Source organism: Ranitomeya imitator, chromosome 2 (assembly GCF_032444005.1).
Source record: "Ranitomeya imitator isolate aRanImi1 chromosome 2, aRanImi1.pri, whole genome shotgun sequence".
Taxonomy (NCBI): Eukaryota; Metazoa; Chordata; class Amphibia; order Anura; family Dendrobatidae; genus Ranitomeya; species Ranitomeya imitator.
This window is the reverse complement of record NC_091283.1, coordinates 240,551,592-240,571,226: the sequence shown is the minus strand read 5'-3', so window position 1 is coordinate 240,571,226 and position 19,635 is coordinate 240,551,592. Positions and strand designations below refer to the sequence as shown.

General features: G+C 45.1%; 1 protein-coding gene across 1 annotated transcript; it reads left to right on the top strand.

Annotated features, from left to right (window-relative positions):
- Window positions 1-943: 943 nt before the first annotated feature.
- Window positions 944-3,976, top strand: LOC138667340 (gastrula zinc finger protein XlCGF66.1-like). Its single transcript, XM_069755571.1, has 4 exons — window positions 944-1,087; window positions 1,217-1,396; window positions 1,479-1,602; window positions 3,776-3,976. Exons 1-4 carry the CDS (start codon window positions 1,010-1,012, stop codon window positions 3,961-3,963), a joined length of 570 nt encoding a protein of 189 aa, XP_069611672.1. The 5' UTR covers window positions 944-1,009; the 3' UTR covers window positions 3,964-3,976.
- Window positions 3,977-19,635: the final 15,659 nt, after the last annotated feature.

Below are 19,635 nucleotides of genomic sequence, written 5' to 3'. Positions count from 1 at the left end.
GCCATAAAGGTGCAGAGCATATATGGGGCACAGCATTATAAGGAGCACCTATGGGGCCATAAAGGTGCAGACCATATAAGGGGCACAGCATTATAAGGAGCACCTATGGGGCCATAAAGGTGCAGAGCATATATGGGGCACAGCATTATAAGGAGCACCTATGGGGCCATAAAGGTGCAGAGCATATATGGGGCACAGCATTATAAGGAGCACCTATGGGGCCATAAAGGTGCAGAGCATATATGGGGCACAGCATTATAAGGAGCATCTATGGGGCCATAGAGGTGCAGAGCATATATGGGGCACAGCATTATAAGGAGCACCTATGGGGCCATAAAGGTGCAGAGCATATATGGGGCACAGCATTATAAGGAGCACCTATGGGGCCATAAAGGTGCAGAGCATATATGGGGCACAGCATTATAAGAAGCATCTATGGGGCCATAATCAAAGGTGCAGAGCATATATGGGGCACAGCATTATAAGGAGCATCTATGGGGCCATAATCAAAGGTGCAGAGCATATATGGCACAGCATTATAAGGAGCATCTATGGGGCCATAATCAACGGTGCAGAGCATTCTATATAGCACAGTTGTATATGGAGCATCTATGGGGCAATAATGAACGGTATGGAGCATCTATTTTTATTTTTGAAATTCACCGGTAAATGCTGCATTTTCTACCCTAGGCTTATACTCGAGTCAATAAGTTTTCCCAGTTTTTTGTGGCAAAATTAGGGGGGTCGGCTTATACTCGAGTATATACGGTACTTGTTGTCTGTGGCCTAAATATATAGGATTTATTAGTAGATGTAAAGAAGGAAACTAAATACTGTAAAATAATAAATCTCCTCATATGTTTCCCTTATTATCTCCAGTAATTGTATTATTACACAGGATTCTTATGATGTTACATCGGCTCATCTTCTCATTCAGGTCTCTACAATATCGGATCCTCTCAGTGAAGATCTTCTACAAAAGAAAATTTTCCTGATTTACCCATCAAAGATGGATATGGACAGAGACAAGATGGCGGAGAGGATATTACACCTCACCCTAGAGATCCTCTTCCGGCTTACTGGAGAGGTGAGAGATTCTGATGACTTCTCATTACATCATTCTTATCTATGGGAATAACAGATGGACAGAACTGGAGAGGTGAGGACTCTGGAAATGTCTGTAGTGAGATTTATTAATGTGTCTCTCCATTACCAGGATTACACAGTGGTGAAGAAGACCTCTAGTGATCGCTGTCAGGACCCTGTGTCTGAGGAATGGGGAAGACCCCTGAGCCCAATCACGGGGCCTCCACCTCACCCCCTGATCCACGAGGACATCAATGACCAGAAGATCCTAGAACTCATCTACAAGATGATTGAGCTGCTGACTGGAGAGGTGACAGTGCTGGGAATGCTGGGATATTATACAGTAACACTATGAAGGGATCGGGGGATGACGGTATCATTGTATGTGTCAGGTTCCTATAAGGTGTCAGGATGTCGCTGTCTATTTCTCCATGGAGGAGTGGGAGTATTTAGAAGGACACAGAGATCTGTACAAGAACGTCATAATGGAGGTTCCCCAGCCCCTCACATCTCCAGGTAATAGGACAGGGTTAAATACACTGCTCAAAAAAAAATAAAGGGAACATTTAACAGAATATAACTTCAAGTAAATCAAACTTCTGTGAAATCATACTATCCACTTAGGAAGCAACACTGTTTGACAATCAATTTCACATGCTGTTGTGCAAATGGAATAGACATCAGATGGAAATTATTGGCAATTGGCAAGACACCCCCTATAAAGGAGTGGTTCTGCAGGTGGGGACCACAGACCACATCTCAGTACCAATGCTTTCTGGTTGATGTTTTGGTCACTTTTGAATGTTGGCTGTGCTTTCACACTCGTGGTAGCATGAGAGGGACTCTACAATCCACACAAGTGTCTCAGGTAGTGCAGCTCATCCAGTATGGCACATCAATGCGAGTTGTGGCAAGAAGGTTTGCTTTGTCTGTAAGTGTAGTGTCCAGAGGCTGGAGGCGCTACCAGAAGATGTGGAGGGGGCCGTAGGAGGGCAACAACCCAGCAGCAGGACCGCTACCTCAGCCTTTGTGCAATGAGGAACAAGAGGAGCACTGCCAGAGCCCTGCAAAATTACCTTTAGGAGGCCACAAATGTGCATGTATCTGCACAAACTGTTAGAAACCGACTCCATGGTCTGTGTGCCCGACATCCACAGATGGAGGTTGTGCTGACAGCCCAACACCGTGCAGGATGCTTGGCATTTGCCACAGAACACCAGGATTGGCAAATTCGCCACTAGCACCCTGTGCTCTTCACAGATGAAAGCAGGTTCACACTGAGCACAAGTAACATACATGGTAACATAGTTGGTAAGGCCGAAAAAAGACATTTGTCCATCCAGTTCAGCCTATATTCCATCATAATAAATCCCCAGATCTACGTCCTTCTACAGAACCTAATAATTGTATGATACAATATTGTTCTGCTCCAGGAAGACATCCAGGCCTCTCTTGAACCCCTCGACTGAGTTCGCCATCACCACTTCCTCAGGCAAGCAATTCCAGATTCTCACTGCCCTAACAGTAAAGAATCCTCTTCTATGTTGGTGGAAAAACCTTCTCTCCTCCAGACGCAAAGAATGCCCCATTGTGCCCGTCACCTTCCTTGGTATAAACAGATCCTCAGCGAGATATTTGTATTGTCCCCTTATATTCTTATACATGGTTATTAGATCGCCCCTCAGTCGTCTTTTTTCTAGACTAAATAATCTTAATTTCGCTAATCTATCTGGGTATTGTAGTTCTCCCATCCCCTTTATTAATTTTGTTGCCCTCCTTTGTACTCTCTCTAGTTCCATTATATCCTTCCTGAGCACCGGTGCCCAAAACTGGACACAGGCGTGACAGAGTCTGGAGCCACCGTGTAGAGTGATCTGCTACCTGCAACATCCTTCAGCATGACCGGTTTGGCAGTCGGTCAGTAATGGTGTGGGGTGGCATTTCTTTTGGGGGCCACACAGCCCTCCATGATCTCTCCAGAGGTAGCCTGACTGCCATTAGGTACCGAGATGAGATCCTCAGACCCTTTGTGCGACCATATGCTGGTGCAGTTGGCCCTGGGTTCCTCCTAATACAGTACAATGCCAGACCTCATGTTGCTGGAGTGTGTCAGCAGTTCCTGCAAGATGAAGGTATTGAAGCTATGGACTGGCCCGCTGGTTCCTTAGACCTGAATCCGATTGAACACATCTGGGACATCATGTCTCGCACCAACGTCACGTTGCACCACAGACTGTCCTGGAGTTGGTGGATGTTTTAGTCCAGGTCTGGGAGGAGATCCCTCAGGAGACCATCCGCCGCCTCATTAGGAGCAAGCCCAGGCATTGCAGGGAGGTCATACAGGCACGTGGAGGCCACACACTACTGAGCATAATTTCCTTGTTTTGAGACATTTCCACTGAAGTTGGATCAGCCTGTAATTTGATTTTCCACTTTGATTTTGAGTATCATTCCAAATCCAGGCCTCCATTGGTTAATAAATTGAATTACATTCATGATTTTTGTGTGATTTTTGTTGTCATCACATTCAACTTTGTACAAAACAAAGTATTCAATGAGAATATATCATTCATTCAGATCTAGGATGTGTTATTTGAGTGTTCCCTTTATTTTTTTGAGCAGTGTACATACAGCCTATAATTATCTGTATGTAAAGAATGAATTGAGTCGCTGTATGTGTTTCCTCCAGATCTATCTAGTAAGAGGACAACACCTGAGAGATGTCCCCGTCCTCTTCTTCCACAAGACTGCAAGCAAGAAGATCCCAATGCTCCTCAGGATCATCAGTTAGATGGAGAGAAGGTGTCAGATGTCCCCTGTGTGCCCCAATATATTAATAATGTCCCCTGTGTGCCCCCATATATTAACAATAATTAAAGCAATTATTATTTTGCTTTAATTATTGTATTGTTAACGTTGTTACTTATGACTTTTGTGTTTGAAACTGTTAAACTGTAAAGCGCTGCGGAATATGTTGACGCTATATAAATAAAGATTATTATTATTATAATGCCCCCTGTGTGCCCCCATATGTTAATAATGCCCCCTGTGTGCCCCCATATATTACTACTGGCCCATGTGTGCCCCCATATATTACTACTGGCCCATGTGTGCCCCCATATATTACTACTGGCCCATGTGTGCCCCCATATATTACTACTGGCCCATGTGTGACCCCATATATTACTACTGGTCTCTGTGTGCCCCCATATATTAGTACTGTCCCCTGTGTGCCCCCATATGTTAGTACTGTCCCCTGTGTGCCCCCATATATTAGTACTGTCCCCTATGTGCCCCCATATATTTGTATATTAGTAATGTCCCCTGTGTGCCCCCATATATTAGAACTCTCCCCTGTGTCCTCATATATTAGTAATGTCCCATATGTGCCCCCATGTGTTAGTATATTAGTAATGTCCCCTGTGTACATATATTAGTAATTTCACCTGTGTGCCCCCATATATTAGTACTGTCCCCTATGTGCCCCCATATATTAGTACTGTCCCCTATGTGCCCCCATATATTAATACTGTCCCCTATGTGCCCCCATATATTTGTATATTAGTAATGTCCCCTGTGTACATATATATATATTAGTAATGTCCCATATGTGCCCCCATGTGTTAGTATATTAGTAATGTCCCCTGTATATTAGTAATTTCACCTGTGTGCCCCCATATATTAGTAATGTCACCTGTGTGCCCCCATATATTAGTACTCTCCCTTATGTGTCCTCATATATTAGTAATGTCCCATATGTGCCCCCATGTGTTAGTACTGTCCCCTATGTGGCCCCATATATTAGTACTGCCCCCTATGTGCCCCCATATATTAATACTGTCCCCTATGTGCCCCCATATATTTGTATATTAGTAATGTCCCCTGTGTACATATATTAGTAATGTCACCTGTGTGCCCCCATATATTAGTACTCTCCCCTGTGTCCTCATATATTAGTAATGTCCCATATGTGCCCCCATGTGTTAGTATATTAGTAATGTCCCCTGTGTACATATTAGTAATTTTGCCTGTGTGCCCCCATATATTAGTACTGTCCCCTATGTGCCCCCGTATATTAGTACTGTCCCCTATGTGCCCCCATATATTACTGTCCCCTATGTGCCCCCATATATTTGTATATTAGTAATGTCCCCTGTGTACATATATTAGTAATGTCACCTGTGTGCCCCCATATATTAGTACTCTCCCCTGTGTCCTCATATATTAGTAATGTCCCATATGTGCCCCCATGTGTTAGTACTGTCCCCTATGTGCCCCATATATTGGTAATGTTCCCTATGTGCCCCCATATATTAGTAATGTCACCTGTGTGCCCCATATATTACCCATGATTTTTATGATGTTACATCGGCTCATCTTCTCATTCAGATCTCTACAATATCGGATCCTCTCAGTGAAGATCTTCTACAAAACAACATTTTCCTGATTTACCCATCAAAGATGGATCTGGACAGAGACAAGATGGCGGAGAGGATATTACACCTCACCCTAGAGATCCTCTTCCGGCTTACTGGAGAGGTGAGAGATTCTGATGACGTCACATTACATCATTCTTATCTATGGGAATAACAGATGGACAGAACTGGAGAGGTGAGGACTCTGGAAATGTCTGTAGTGAGATTTATTAATGTGTCTCTCCATTACCAGGATTACACAGTGGTGAAGAAGATCTCTAGTGATCGCTGTCAGGACCCTGTGTCTGAGGGATGGGGAAGACCCCTGAGCCCAATCACGGGGCCTCCACCTCATCCCCTGATCCATGAGGACATCAATGACCAGAAGATCCTAGAACTCATCTACAAGATGATTGAGCTGCTGACTGGAGAGGTGACAGTGCTGGGAATGCTGGGACATTATACAGTAACACTATGAAGGGATCGGGGGATGACGGTATCATTGTATGTGTCAGGTTCCTATAAGGTGTCAGGATGTCGCTGTCTATTTCTCCATGGAGGAGTGGGAGTATTTAGAAGGACACAGAGATCTGTACAAGAACGTCATAATGGAGGTTCCCCCGCCCCTCACATCTCCAGGTAATAGACAGGACTAAATACACACGGCCTATAATTATCTGTATGTAAAGAATGAATTCACTCCCTGTATGTGTTTCCTCCAGATCTATCCAGTAAGAGGACAACACCAGAGAGATGTCCCCGTCCTCTTCTTCCACAGGACTGTAACCAAGAAGATCCCAATGCTCCTCAGGACCATCAGGTAGATGGAGAGAAGGTGTCAGGAGATCTACCCTATGATGTGTAGACGCCGGTGAAGGTCTTGTGCTCAGTCTTGTTTTATCCACCAGTATTTTATGTTTTATACTTGTGTAATGAGAACGGTGGAGATGGCAGGATTAGAGCTGATCATAGATGTGACTTCTCCATCTTTCGATGACTTTTATAATATTTGTTTCAGGGTGAAGATCTGACCCATATTAATACTACAGAGACATATGTGAGGGGGGATGAGTGGTGTAAAGAGGAGATTCCTACATATGGCTACCCAGGTGAGTAGTAACCACTAAATGCAGAGAAGTCACAGATTCTTCTCATCACCGGCTGTGACTGCTTTATCGGTGGTATAGTCCGGCCGTATTACCATGATCACCATTTTGCCTCTAGACCAGAACATTCTCCACCCAAAACTGTTCAAATAGCGTTGGTCATTGAAAGCCCTTTTCTATAGAACTTACAACCTGGTAGATCCACCTACCCCCTGGGTTTAGGAGATGCTGTTACCTGCCCAGATCTGTGAACTATAAAGCCAAATGACAGCGTACGTAGAATGTGCTGACAAGATAGAAAATCACTTGAAGAAAAATATTCTGATGGGCCTGTAAGAGAAAGCGGAGGGTAATGATGCTGTTGGCTTCCTAGAACCCTGAGATCTTATCGGATGAATCTCCCTTCTCTCCCTTCTGTGCTGCTGAATGTGATCATATGGTCCCTACAAGACCAGGTCCAGTCTTTCTGGCCAAACTTCACTTTATGATCGACAACATTAAATGTGCAGTGAGGCCAAGTGTGAATTTCTGGACAATAACAGAGTTTCCCTTTATCCGGACTTTTCAATTTATATTAAAACCTACTAACTTCCAGGAGGATTGTGGTAATCTACATAAACCCATCACACCGGTGCCATGATATATCTCTGAGCTGTGCGTGGCTGATGGCTGTAATATACATTTATTCCTGCCTGCAGGAGATGTGTTGGCTCCAGCCCTGGTTTCATGGATTCACTCCGCCTCATAAATTACATTGTTTATGATCCTAAGAAATTCAGATTACTGCACAATCTCTCCTGAAATTGGGAGCAATATTATTTCCTCTAATCTTCTGGTCAGGATTCATAGTAGCTCCAATGGTCCACCATAATGAATGCAACTCTGGTTTACTGCTGTGTAATCTGTATTTGTAGTTTTCAGTTAATGAGATCCTCGGGCTCTGTGGGTGGGGCTGTGGGCGGGGCTTTATGTGGTGCCCTGATTACATATTCATCTGTATTGGCCTATGACAGGTCGCTGGTCCCTCACTGACCTGCCCCCATTTTTACATAATACATATAATAGTGTTGATATTATTGTTGATAATGCCTATAATATTGTGGCTATTGGGAGGCTTAGAAAAAAAATTACATCCAGCAAAATGACAGGGGGGGCAGGTCAGTGAGGGATCAGTGACCTGTCATAAGCCAATACAGATGAATATGTAATCAGACGCCACATAAAGCCCCGCCCACAGCCCCGCCCCAGAGCACGAGAATCTCATTAACTGAAAACTACAAATACAAATTAAACATCAACCACAAGACGGATTTCATCACCAGGTATCGGTGTAATCAGTATAACGGCACCGACCTGACAGTGTCTGTAGTCACTGAGCACAATCCTGCTGACAGGTTCCCTTTAAGACATCTCCGCTCTGCACTATTCTACACAGTTCTCTTTAAATGTGTAATATTTCTTCTTGAAACTCATCTGATAGAAAATATTGGAGCTTCCGATAGTTTAGATTGTGAAGTCACCGAGCCCCGTGCTCTAATTACCCCAGAGAGGTTTCACCACTAGCTGCTCATTTATTACTGATGGAGACTGCTCAGTTTGATCATTTCAGTAGATGTTATTGTCTATAGTCAGTTTCTGATTACAGTAGTGTCCAGAATCCTCTGATTTATCCTCTTCCCGCAGCCAGTTTTGTGTTCTTAATCAGGCCCCATTTTTACAATCTGACGTGTGTCACTTTATGTGGTGATAACTTTGGAATTATTCACAAAGGATAATAGAAAACAGATGGATCTTACAAATTATTTTCCACCTTCGCACAATACCCTACATACGATTGTACACTACTCTCTGGACACATGGCAGTGTTCAGAAGGGAAGGAGCGCCATTTAGCTGTTTGAATGCAGATCTAGCTGGAATAGTTTGCAGACACAATGTATTGGGAGCACTGTTCGTGGTCAACTGGCAGCTCAAAAGATCTCCACCATGAACATGCTTGGCACTATCTTCTCTGCTTTCCATATCCCAAGGATTGCCTTGCTCATCGCCCTTTATCACCATTACATGGATCTGGATTTACACTGGGACCCCTAGGCTTGGACCATGGTGTTACCTGCTATTCTGTGGTATTAGATGGCAAGAAGAATAGTCAGGTAGCTGGGTCAGAACCAGAAGGAAAGAATACAGAATCAGAAGACACAAGAGTAGTCAGTAAACGGGCCACAGTCACAGCAGGAAACAAATACACAAGCTGAGCACAGAGGACTGAACCAGAGGAGAACAGCGCTGTTTCTGGCAGATTCCGCCCATGTGCTTTGAGCTTTAGTAGGGTGTGGTACTTTCCAATTGGCTGAAGTAGGGAGCAGATTACTCCAGCTGGACAGCAGGAACAGATCCCAGATGAGATTGGACACACCATATGCAGAAGCCCTAATATGACTAAATGACAGAAAACCAGAATAGTCGAAATCCTCATAACGTGATTCCATTTTATAAATTAATTCACTGAGGGTTATAATCTGTACCAATGTGGTCAAAATTGTTGGTACCCCTTGTTTAATGACAGAAAAACCCACAATGGTCACAGAAATAACTTGAATCTGACAAAAGTAATAAGAAATAAAAGATCTATGAAAATAAACAAGTTAAAGTCAGACATTGCTTTTCAACCATGCTTCCACAGAATTTAACCAAAAAATAAACCTCATGAAATAGACCTGGACAGAAATGATGGGACCCCTGAAAATAATGTGACAAAATTGACATGTTAAATCGCAGTGTGTCCACTAACTAGCATCACGGGTGTCTACAATCTTGGAATCAGTGAGTGGCCTGTATATAGGGCTACAGATACTGTGCTGTGTGGTGACATGGTGTGTATCACACTCAACATGGACCAGAGGAAGCGAAGAAAAGAGTTGTCTCAGGAGATAAGAAAGAAAATTATAGGCAAACATGTTAAAGGTAAAAGTTATAAGACCTTCTCCAAGCAACTTGTTGTTCATGTGACTACAGTTGCACATATTATTCAGAAATGTAAGATCCATGGGACTGTAACCAACCTCTCAGGACGTGGCCACAGGAGTAAACTGATGACAAATCAAAGAGATGGATAATACGAATAGTAACAAAAGATCCCAGAAAAACTTCTAAACAGATTAAATGTCAACTTCAAGCTCAAGGAACATCATTGTCAGATCGCACCATCCGTCGTTGTATGAGCCAAAGTGGATTTCATGGGAGACGACCAAGGAGGACACCATTGTTGAAAAAAAATCATAAAAAATCCAGACTGGAATTTGCTAAACTACATGATGACAAGCCACAAAGCTTCTGGGAGAATGTCCTATGGACAGATGAGACAAAAATTGAACTTTTTGGCAAGGCACATCAGCTCTATGTTCACAGACAGAAAAATGAAGCAGATCAAGAAAAGAACACTGTCCCTACTGTGAAACATGGAGGAGGCTCTGTTTTGTTCTGGGGCTGTTTTACTGCATCTGGCACATGGTGTCTAGAATCTGTGCAGGGTACAATGAAATCTCAAGACTATCAAGGGATTCTAGAGAGAAATGTGCTGCCCAGTGTCAGAAAGCTTGGTCTCAGTCGCAGGTCATGGGTCTTGCAAAAGGGTAATGACCCAAAGCACACAGCTAAAATCACCCAAGAATGGCAAAGAGGAAAACATTGGACTATTCTGAAGTGGCCTCCTGTGAGCCCTGATATAAATCCTAGTGAACGTCTTTGGAAGGAGCTGAAACATGCCGTCTGGAAAAGGCAACCTTCAGACAGGAGACACCTGGAGCAGTTTGCTCTTGAGTAGTGGATCAAAAATACAGTGGGGCAAAAAAGTATTTAGTCAGTCAGCAATAGTGCAAGTTCCACCACTTAAAAAGATGAGAGGCGTCTGTAATTTACATCATAGGTAGACCTCAACTATGGGAGACAAACTGAGAAAAAAAAATCCAGAAAATCACATTGTCTGTTTTTTTTAACATTTTATTTGCATATTATGGTGGAAAATAAGTATTTGGTCAGAAACAAAATTTCATCTCAATACTTTGTAATATATCCTTTGTTGGCAATGACAGAGGTCAAACGTTTTCTGTAAGTCTTCACAAGGTTGTTGGTATGTTGGCCCATTCCTCCATGCAGATCTCCTCTAGAGCAGTGATGTTTTTGGGTTTTTGCTTGGCAACACGGACTTTCAACTCCCTCCAAAGGTTTTCTATAGGGTTGAGATCTGGAGACTGGCTAGGCCACTCCAGGACCTTGAAATGCTTCTTGCGAAGCCACTCCTTCGTTGCCCTGGCGGTGTGCTTTGGATCCTTGTCATGTTGAAAGACCCAGCCACGTTTCATCTTCAATGCCCTTGCTGATGGAAGGAGGTTTGCACTCAAAATCTCACGATACATGGCCCCATTCATTCTTTCATGTACCCGGATCAGTCGTCCTGGCCCCTTTGCAGAGAAACAGCCCCAAAGCATGATGTTTCCACCACCATGCTTTACAGTAGGTATGGTGTTTGATGGATGCAACTCAGTATTCTTTTTCCTCCAAACACGACAAGTTGTGTTTCTACCAAACAGTTCCAGTTTGGTTTCATCAGACCATAGGACATTCTCCCAAAACTCCTTTGGATCATCCAAATGCTCTCTAGCAAACTTCAGACGGGCCCGGACATGTACTGGCTTAAGCAGTGGGACACGTCTGGCACTGCAGGATCTGAGTCCATGGTGGCGTAGTGTGTTACTTATGGTAGGCCTTGTTACATTGGTCCCAGCTCTCTGCAGTTCATTCACTAGGTCCCCCCGCGTGGTTCTGGGATTTTTGCTCACCGTTCTTGTGATCATTCTGACCCCACGGGGTGGGATTTTGCGTGGAGCCCCAGATCGAGGGAGATTATCAGTGGTCTTGTATGTCTTCCATTTTCTAATTATTGCTCCCACTGTTGATTTCTTCACTCCAAGCTGGTTGGCTATTGCAGATTCAGTCTTCCCAGCCTGGTGCAGGGCTACAATTTTGTTTCTGGTGTCCTTTGACAGCTCTTTGGTCTTCACCATAGTGGAGTTTGGAGTTAGACTGTTTGAGGATGTGCACAGGTGTCTTTTTATACTGATAACAAGTTTAAACAGGTGCCATTACTACAGGTAATGAGTGGAGGAAAGAGGAGACTCTTAAAGAAGAAGTTACAGGTCTGTGAGAGCCAGAAATCTTGATTGTTTGTGTGGCACCCCTAGGGGTATTTGACACAAAAATAGTTACTGACAGTAAGTACAAATACTAAAATAGCAAGACTGCACTACCACCTCCGGCCAGAAGGGGGAGCTCCAGAGACTCCCCTTGATCCATTCTGGTCTGAGAGAAGAAATGGCAGTTGGGCTAAGGAGCTGAAAGTGAGAGGTCATACAGTTGAATTTCTAACAGCCCTATGACGGTTTCCAGGCCTAAATCACCGGCCTGAGGAGAAGAGGGATAGAGAAAAAGGACATTGTGAGAACCGGGTAGCATTAATCACTACCCAGAACAGGCGCAAAGACGGATACCGGATCCGTGGTTGTATTCATTACATATAATACAGCAACCGGAAAAACGTGAGGTGATATCAGCTTCACTAGGGCCGGACGCAGCAACAGACACAGAGTTCAGCGGTACTCCCAGAGGGGGTAAACCGATAAAAGGACTCGGGTTGCCCGTCGAACCAGGACCCGGAGGGGACAGATTGGGCCGGCAGCCAGTTCACATACAGCAGCAGGGCCACACAGAAATTGCGCACAATAAGAGGCGAAGACCCCGGCAGGGTCAAAGTAACTCAGAGTTCCCATACAGACTCCGGTGACAGGACTGGTTGTAAATCCTTTTATGTTAAAGTAAACTGGTTAAACGTTTCAGTGCCTCAGTCTTTCATTTGGACAATAGCCATCTATCCAGGATCGGGATCGTCACCGCTGGGAGAACCTGCTGCTGATCAAGTAAGTGCCTGTCCCCTCATGATACCCCTTACACTGTGCATTGCCTGAGGCCACAGCACCGGGTCAAGCCACCCGTGACATCCCCCTCAAGAGACAGACTCCATTGGTCCGGTGCTGGGTATCCCGGTCTCCTGGGCGTCACAATTGGCGTCACGAACAGGATCTAGCCAGCCCGTATACCGGGTATTGTGTGCCGTGATTGGAGCCCAAAACTGTGAAAACTGGGATGAAAAATCTTGAAAATTGACTTTATTAAAGAAAAATCCATTCCCCATTGAAAACTATTGAAAGTGACTTTTCCCCATTGGTTATAATGGAGTAAAGATGGCCGCCATCCCCTGAGGTAATCACCTCATAACCGTTAGGCACGAGACTGTTAACTGAGCTACGCCATCACCTGAGCCCCAGTCTAACTGAAAAACTTCAGAATCCGCCATTACAGAGCGCGGTGGGTGGGAGCAGCAGGGGGCGTGTCATTGTGGGCGGCACCAAGCTGAGCGCTCTGACATCAGAGCAAGGGGAAAATCGATCCTGCTGTACAGCGGAACGAATCTACACTATCCCGACGGAAGCGGAGGACCGGAAGGGTCCGGATTAACTAAGGGGGCACAGTATGTCGCAGCACGGAGACGCCGCAGCATCCGGCGACGCTAATGCAGCTGAAAGACAGTGTCGATAGAGAGTCCGGCAGCGCAGTGGTGCAAGGAGTGGCGCCCATCATGCCGGTGCTGATGCCATATACCCCGGGTGGCCCATGGCTTCCAATGTATGAAGGTGAGCCTAATACCCTTGACGATTTCAGAGAAAAGATGCTGGCCCATTTTGACATGTTCCCTGTGGGTGAAGTTCAGCGTGTTAGTCTCCTGATGATGCAGTTAAGTGGCCATGCTAAGCGAGAAGTCACAGCATGGGCAGCTGATCTAAAAGGCACTGTTGAACGCATATTTGCTGGATTAAAAGCTACATTTGAAACCACTGCCAGCAGCAAAGCTAAAATACGATTCTTTAATTGCAAACAAAAAGCTAATGAGGGCGTGAGAGACTTTGCCTTAAACCTGCAGGAAGCCCTTAAATCACTTACACTGGCTGAACCCATTTTTAACACCGGAGCGGATAAACTGCTAAGAGATCAATTTATTGAGGGACTCTACACCCCTTCTCACCGGGGGCATGTGAGCATGCTTGTTTTTAAGAACCCTGAATTGACATTTGCCCAATTAAAGGAGAGCACTATACGTCTCCAGCTGGCAGAGGCACCTCGGGATCAGGATCCTGCGCAACCCATGGCAGAGGCACCTCAACAACAGGGAGTGCCAGTGACATCAGCTATGTCTGGGGCCATTGCTAAGCCCCTGGGGCCCAGTACTAATGAGGCTCTTCAACAAAAGCTTGACTCTTTAGCTGATGTTGTTGCTTCAATGGCTAAAACCATGCAGGAGATGAGAGGACACAAGATGGAGTTGGCAAACTGTAGAGAGGATGTTCCATGGATGAGACCCCGGAGATACCCGACATGGAGAGGACGACCCCGCGACCGCTACCAACCGGATGGACAGCCCATTTGCCGCCGTTGCCAGCAGCCGGGCCACTTTGCACGAGATTGTGATTTAAACGGGAATCCCCTGGGAATGCGGGCCGCTTCGCAGGAATGAACTTTCAAGGCCCAACACCCTGGCACGACAGGTACATCGGAGGACGACCCATTATCCCTATCGTGCTTGACGGAATGCCCCTCAACGCTTTGCTGGACACAGGTTCCCAGATTTCATCTATACCGTATATCCTTTATAAGAGGTACTGGGCTGATGCAGATATTGATAAAGGGCCCTCTGATGTTGAACTAGATATATGGGCCAGTAATGGTAAGTTGGTACCGAAACTAGGATTCAGGGAGATGACCATAAAGATTGGTAAAGTAGAACTGAAGAAACAGGGTATAATTGTTGTTGATGTTGACCGGCGGAACTGTGAACCAACTGTATTGATAGGAATGAATGTGTTAGAGAACTGCTTTTCCGAAGTCATTTCTGTCTTACAGCAAATTGCTGAAACTGCCCAATCCTGCCAGCAGAGAGTTCTCCGGAGGGAAATAAAAGTATTGATGTTAAGGCAACAGGTAGAAGTTGCAGGTGGAGAAATCGGCAGTGTGAGGGTAAGTGATCCAACGTCTATTGTAATCCCACCAAAAACAGAAATGCTGGTATGGTGTAGAGCAGCCATTGGTACTAAGGGACGAGATTATCAAGCCTTAATAGAACCAGTGTACACCGACAGCAGGCCCACTATACTCACAGCACGAGGGATAGTCGAGGTACACCGGGGACGAGTGCCGGTACGACTTTTGAACTGTGGAGAGGAAGAGGTCACTTTGCCAAGGTATGCTACAATGGCAAAGCTATATACTGTTGACAACAATGCCATCACAACCATTGAGCCCTTAGAACCAACCTGTCAGGTGGAAGGCAATGGCTCAGATGGAGAAATGGAGGATTGGTGCCAACAGCTACACGTGGGCATAAATTCAACACCTACCCATCAAAAACAAGGGGTGTATAGGCTAGTGACGGAATATGAACAAGTCTTCAGTAAACACCCATTGGACTTCGGACGGATAGAAGGGGTAGAACACACAATCCCCACAGGTGACCATCCCCCAATAAAAGAAAGATATAGACCCATACCGCCCGCTCACTATCAATGTGCAAAAGATATGCTGAGGGAAATGAAAAAGGCTGGGGTAATAAGAGACAGCTGTAGCCCCTGGGCGGCCCCTCTAGTGATTGTCAAAAAAAAGGACGGAACCATGAGAATGTGTGTAGACTACCGGAAGATTAATAACATCACCCATAAAGATGCCTACCCCTTGCCTAGGATAGAAGAGTCCTTAACTGCTTTGAAATCTGCTAATTATTTTTCCACCTTAGACTTAACAAGCGGGTATTGGCAAGTCCCTGTGGCTGAGAGAGATAAGGAAAAGACGGCATTCACCACACCAATGGGTCTATGTGAATTTAATCGCATGCCGTTCGGACTCTGCAACGCATCCGGTACCTTCCAGCGGCTGATGGAATGCTGCCTCGGACACAAGAACTTCGAGACCGTCCTCCTGTACCTAGATGATGTGATCGTCTACTCAAAGACTTACGAACAACACTTAATAGACCTGGCAGAAGTGTTCGAAGCCTTATCCAGGTATGGCATGAAAGTCAAGCCATCCAAATGTCACCTTCTCAAGCCAAAGGTACAGTACCTGGGACACATCGTGAGTTCGGAGGGAGTAGCACCAGATCCCGAGAAAATAAGCGCCATAAGGGATTGGCCAAGACCTACCAGCGCAAAAGAAGTGAGACAATTCCTGGGATTGGTGGGTTACTATCGCAGATTTATAAAAGGATTTACCAAGTTGGCAGCACCCTTGCAAGACACCTTGGTAGGGCAGACGAAGAAACCTTCAAACCGAAACCCTCCTTTTCAGTGGAACGACGAAAGGGAAGACTCCTTTGAACAACTAAAGAAGGCACTGACCGGAGAAGAGGTTCTGGCATACCCAGATTACCATCAACCTTTCATCCTCTACACCGATGCCAGTAATGTGGGACTAGGAGCGGTGCTGTCACAAAAGCAAGAAGGTCGGGAGAAAGTCATCGCCTTTGCAAGTAGAAAGCTCCGGCCTACTGAAAGAAATTCAGAAAATTACAGCTCCTTCAAATTGGAACTACTGGCAGTAGTTTGGGCTGTGACGGAGCGTTTCAAACACTATCTGGCCGCTGCAGAATTTATTGTCTATACTGACAACAATCCGTTGACCCACCTGGACACAGCCAAATTAGGTGCGTTAGAACAGCGATGGATAGCCCGGTTATCTAATTACAACTTCATAATCAAGTATCGAGCAGGTCGCAAGAATGGAAATGCCGATGCCCTATCCCGGATGCCACACTTGAGAGATGTAGAAGAGGAAACGGGGGAGCTTGAAGAAATTGAACTACCAGCCTTCCATCGTCCCAAGGCAAAACATCATCAGTCAAGTACCTATCAGAAACAACAAGAGGTGAATTTTAATCCGTTAGCACACCATAGATGGGCTGACACCCAAGACAGCAATCCGGCTGTGAAGTTGGTGAAGGAACTGTTGACTGAGCAAAGTGCATATCCCGATGAGGATGCCCCAGAAGAGACGCATCAACTCTGGAAAGAGAGAGGCAAAATGTTCCTGTATCAAGGGAAGCTCTGTAGAAGATACACCAATCCGAAAACACATGAATTGGTTTGGCAGATTATTGTGCCTAAACAAGATGTGAAGATGGTCCTCGAAGCTTACCATAATGGTGCTGGTCACTTCGGTTGGAAAAAGTTAGAAGTACTTCTAAGAGAAAGATTTTATTGGGTCGGGATGAGAAAATCAATCGAACAGTGGTGCAGAAATTGTGGCCCGTGCAACCTCAGAAGAAACGATCAAAAGAACCAAAGAGCACCACTGCAGCCCATAATCACCAAACAACCACTTGAACTTGTAGCCATGGACCACGTGAAGTTGACACCAAGCCGGTCCGGCTATGTCTATGCCTTGACCATCGTGGACCATTATTCACGTTTCTTGGTAGTAGTACCCGTAAAAGATCTGACAGCAAAAACAGCAGCCAAAGCGTTCCAAACATACTTTTGTAGACCCCATGGATATCCGGAACAGGTTCTCACCGACCAAGGTACAGCCTTTGAATCAGAGATCTTCAGAGAATTCTGTAATATGTATGGTTGCAAAAAGATCCGGACGACGGCCTATCATCCACAAACAAACGGCTTATGCGAGAAGATGAACCATATTGTAATAGACCTACTAAAGACTTTACCTGAAACAGAAAGGAATCAATGGCCAGAGAAATTGCCTGACTTGGTGGATCTGTATAATCATGTCCCGGTGAGCTCCACCAACTGCACCCCAGCTTACCTTATGCGTGCAAGACCCGGCCAATTACCAATCGATCTAGAAATGGGAATTCTGAAACCAGACGCAGAAGTTCAAGACTCCAATTGGGATATCATACGGCAAAAGCAGTATCACCAAGTGCAAGAGAGTGTGGAAAGAAGCCTTCAGCAAACTAGAGACAGACAAGAGCGAACTTTCAACCAGAATGCTCTAGCGACCCCATTAAGACCGGGTGACCAAGTGCTCAAGAGAAATCGTCGAACCAATAAACTGGACAATCAGTGGGAAGCCGTACCCTACACAGTTTTACCAACAAGAGTGGATAATCCTAAAATGTGTCTCATTAGCAAAAACGGAGGCTTAACATCTGTACTAGTGTCAAGAGACAATCTTAAATTATGTCCGGAAGCATTGAAAGAGCCAGACGTTGTCCAGCCAGAACCAGAAGTTATTCAACCCATACAGGTTCAAAAAGTAAAGGAAAAAGAAGAGGAAGTGTATCACACCTGTATAGGAGACTTTCCCAAAACCCTACTAACATACCATGGTGCAGTAGTGGTTCCCATGGTGGCCTTTTATCCAACACCGAACCCAATACCAGAAGTCCCAAGACAGGAAGAGGCTGACCCCGTACTACAGGAGGTTCCAGGCCAGGAAGAACAGATTCCTGGTCAGAGTAATCCCATTCACGGTGGACTTGCCAACTCCATAGTCGTGGAATTATCTTTAGCAGAGCGGGCAGATACTACATCCGCAGTAGACAGTAGTACACCACATGAAGAAACACCGCTATTACGTAGATCACAGCGTAGTACCCAGGGTCAATTACCGGCCAGGTATGCAGATTACCAACTATAAAGCTCATAATGTGAATTGTATATATGTTATGCCGTATATAGTTAAACAGAAAATGTAGTATAGTCATTGTTATCAGTCTGCAACGTTTAAGCCCAGTGCCTACAGAGACTTGTCTGTATGAACTTCTTGCATATTCTTGAACTTTTTATCAGCCCGGAGGCACTAAATCAAAGCTCCGGAAAGACTGCTTTTTGAACTTTGCTTTTTGCTCTTTTTGAACTTTCTTTAGACTTTATATTGATAACTCCGTTGGAAAAATGGAACTAAATTCTTGGACACAAAGTGCAGTGCCTTTCCTAATACCTTCAAGGATAGAACTGTATTAATGTACGCTATTTGAAGTGACTTTTTACAGAACTCTATTTTTGTTTCCTTGAGTGGTTTTTGTAACTTTTCATTTTTAAGACTCTGTACATATTAATTGTTATTTCAAAATGTTATCGTCCCACAGTCCCGGAGTACTGTTCTTAACTAAGGGGGAATGTGGCACCCCTAGGGGTATTTGACACAAAAATAGTTACTGACAGTAAGTACAAATACTAAAATAGCAAGACTGCACTACCACTTCCGGCCAGAAGGGGGAGCTCCAGAGACTCCCCTTGATCCATTCTGGTCTGAGAGAAGAAATGGCAGTTGGGCTAAGGAGCTGAAAGTGAGAGGTCATACAGTTGAATTTCTAACAGCCCTATGACGGTTTCCAGGCCTAAATCACCAGCCTGAGGAGAAGAGGGATAGAGAAAAAGGACATTGTGAGAACCGGGTAGCATTAATCACTACCCAGAACAGGCGCAAAGACGGATACCGGATCCGTGGTTGTATTCATTACATATAATACAGCAACCGGAAAAACGTGAGGTGATATCAGCTTCACTAGGGCCGGACGCAGCAACAGACACAGAGTTCAGCGGTACTCCCAGAGGGGGTAAACCGATAAAAGGACTCGGGTTGCCCGTCGAACCAGGACCCGGAGGGGACAGATTGGGCCGGCAGCCAGTTCACATACAGCAGCAGGGCCACACAGAAATTGCGCACAATAAGAGGCGAAGACCCCGGCAGGGTCAAAGTAACTCAGAGTTCCCATACAGACTCCGGTGACAGGACTGGTTGTAAATCCTTTTATGTTAAAGTAAACTGGTTAAACGTTTCAGTGCCTCAGTCTTTCATTTGGACAATAGCCATCTATCCAGGATCGGGATCGTCACCGCTGGGAGAACCTGCTGCTGATCAAGTAAGTGCCTGTCCCCTCATGATACCCCTTACACTGTGCATTGCC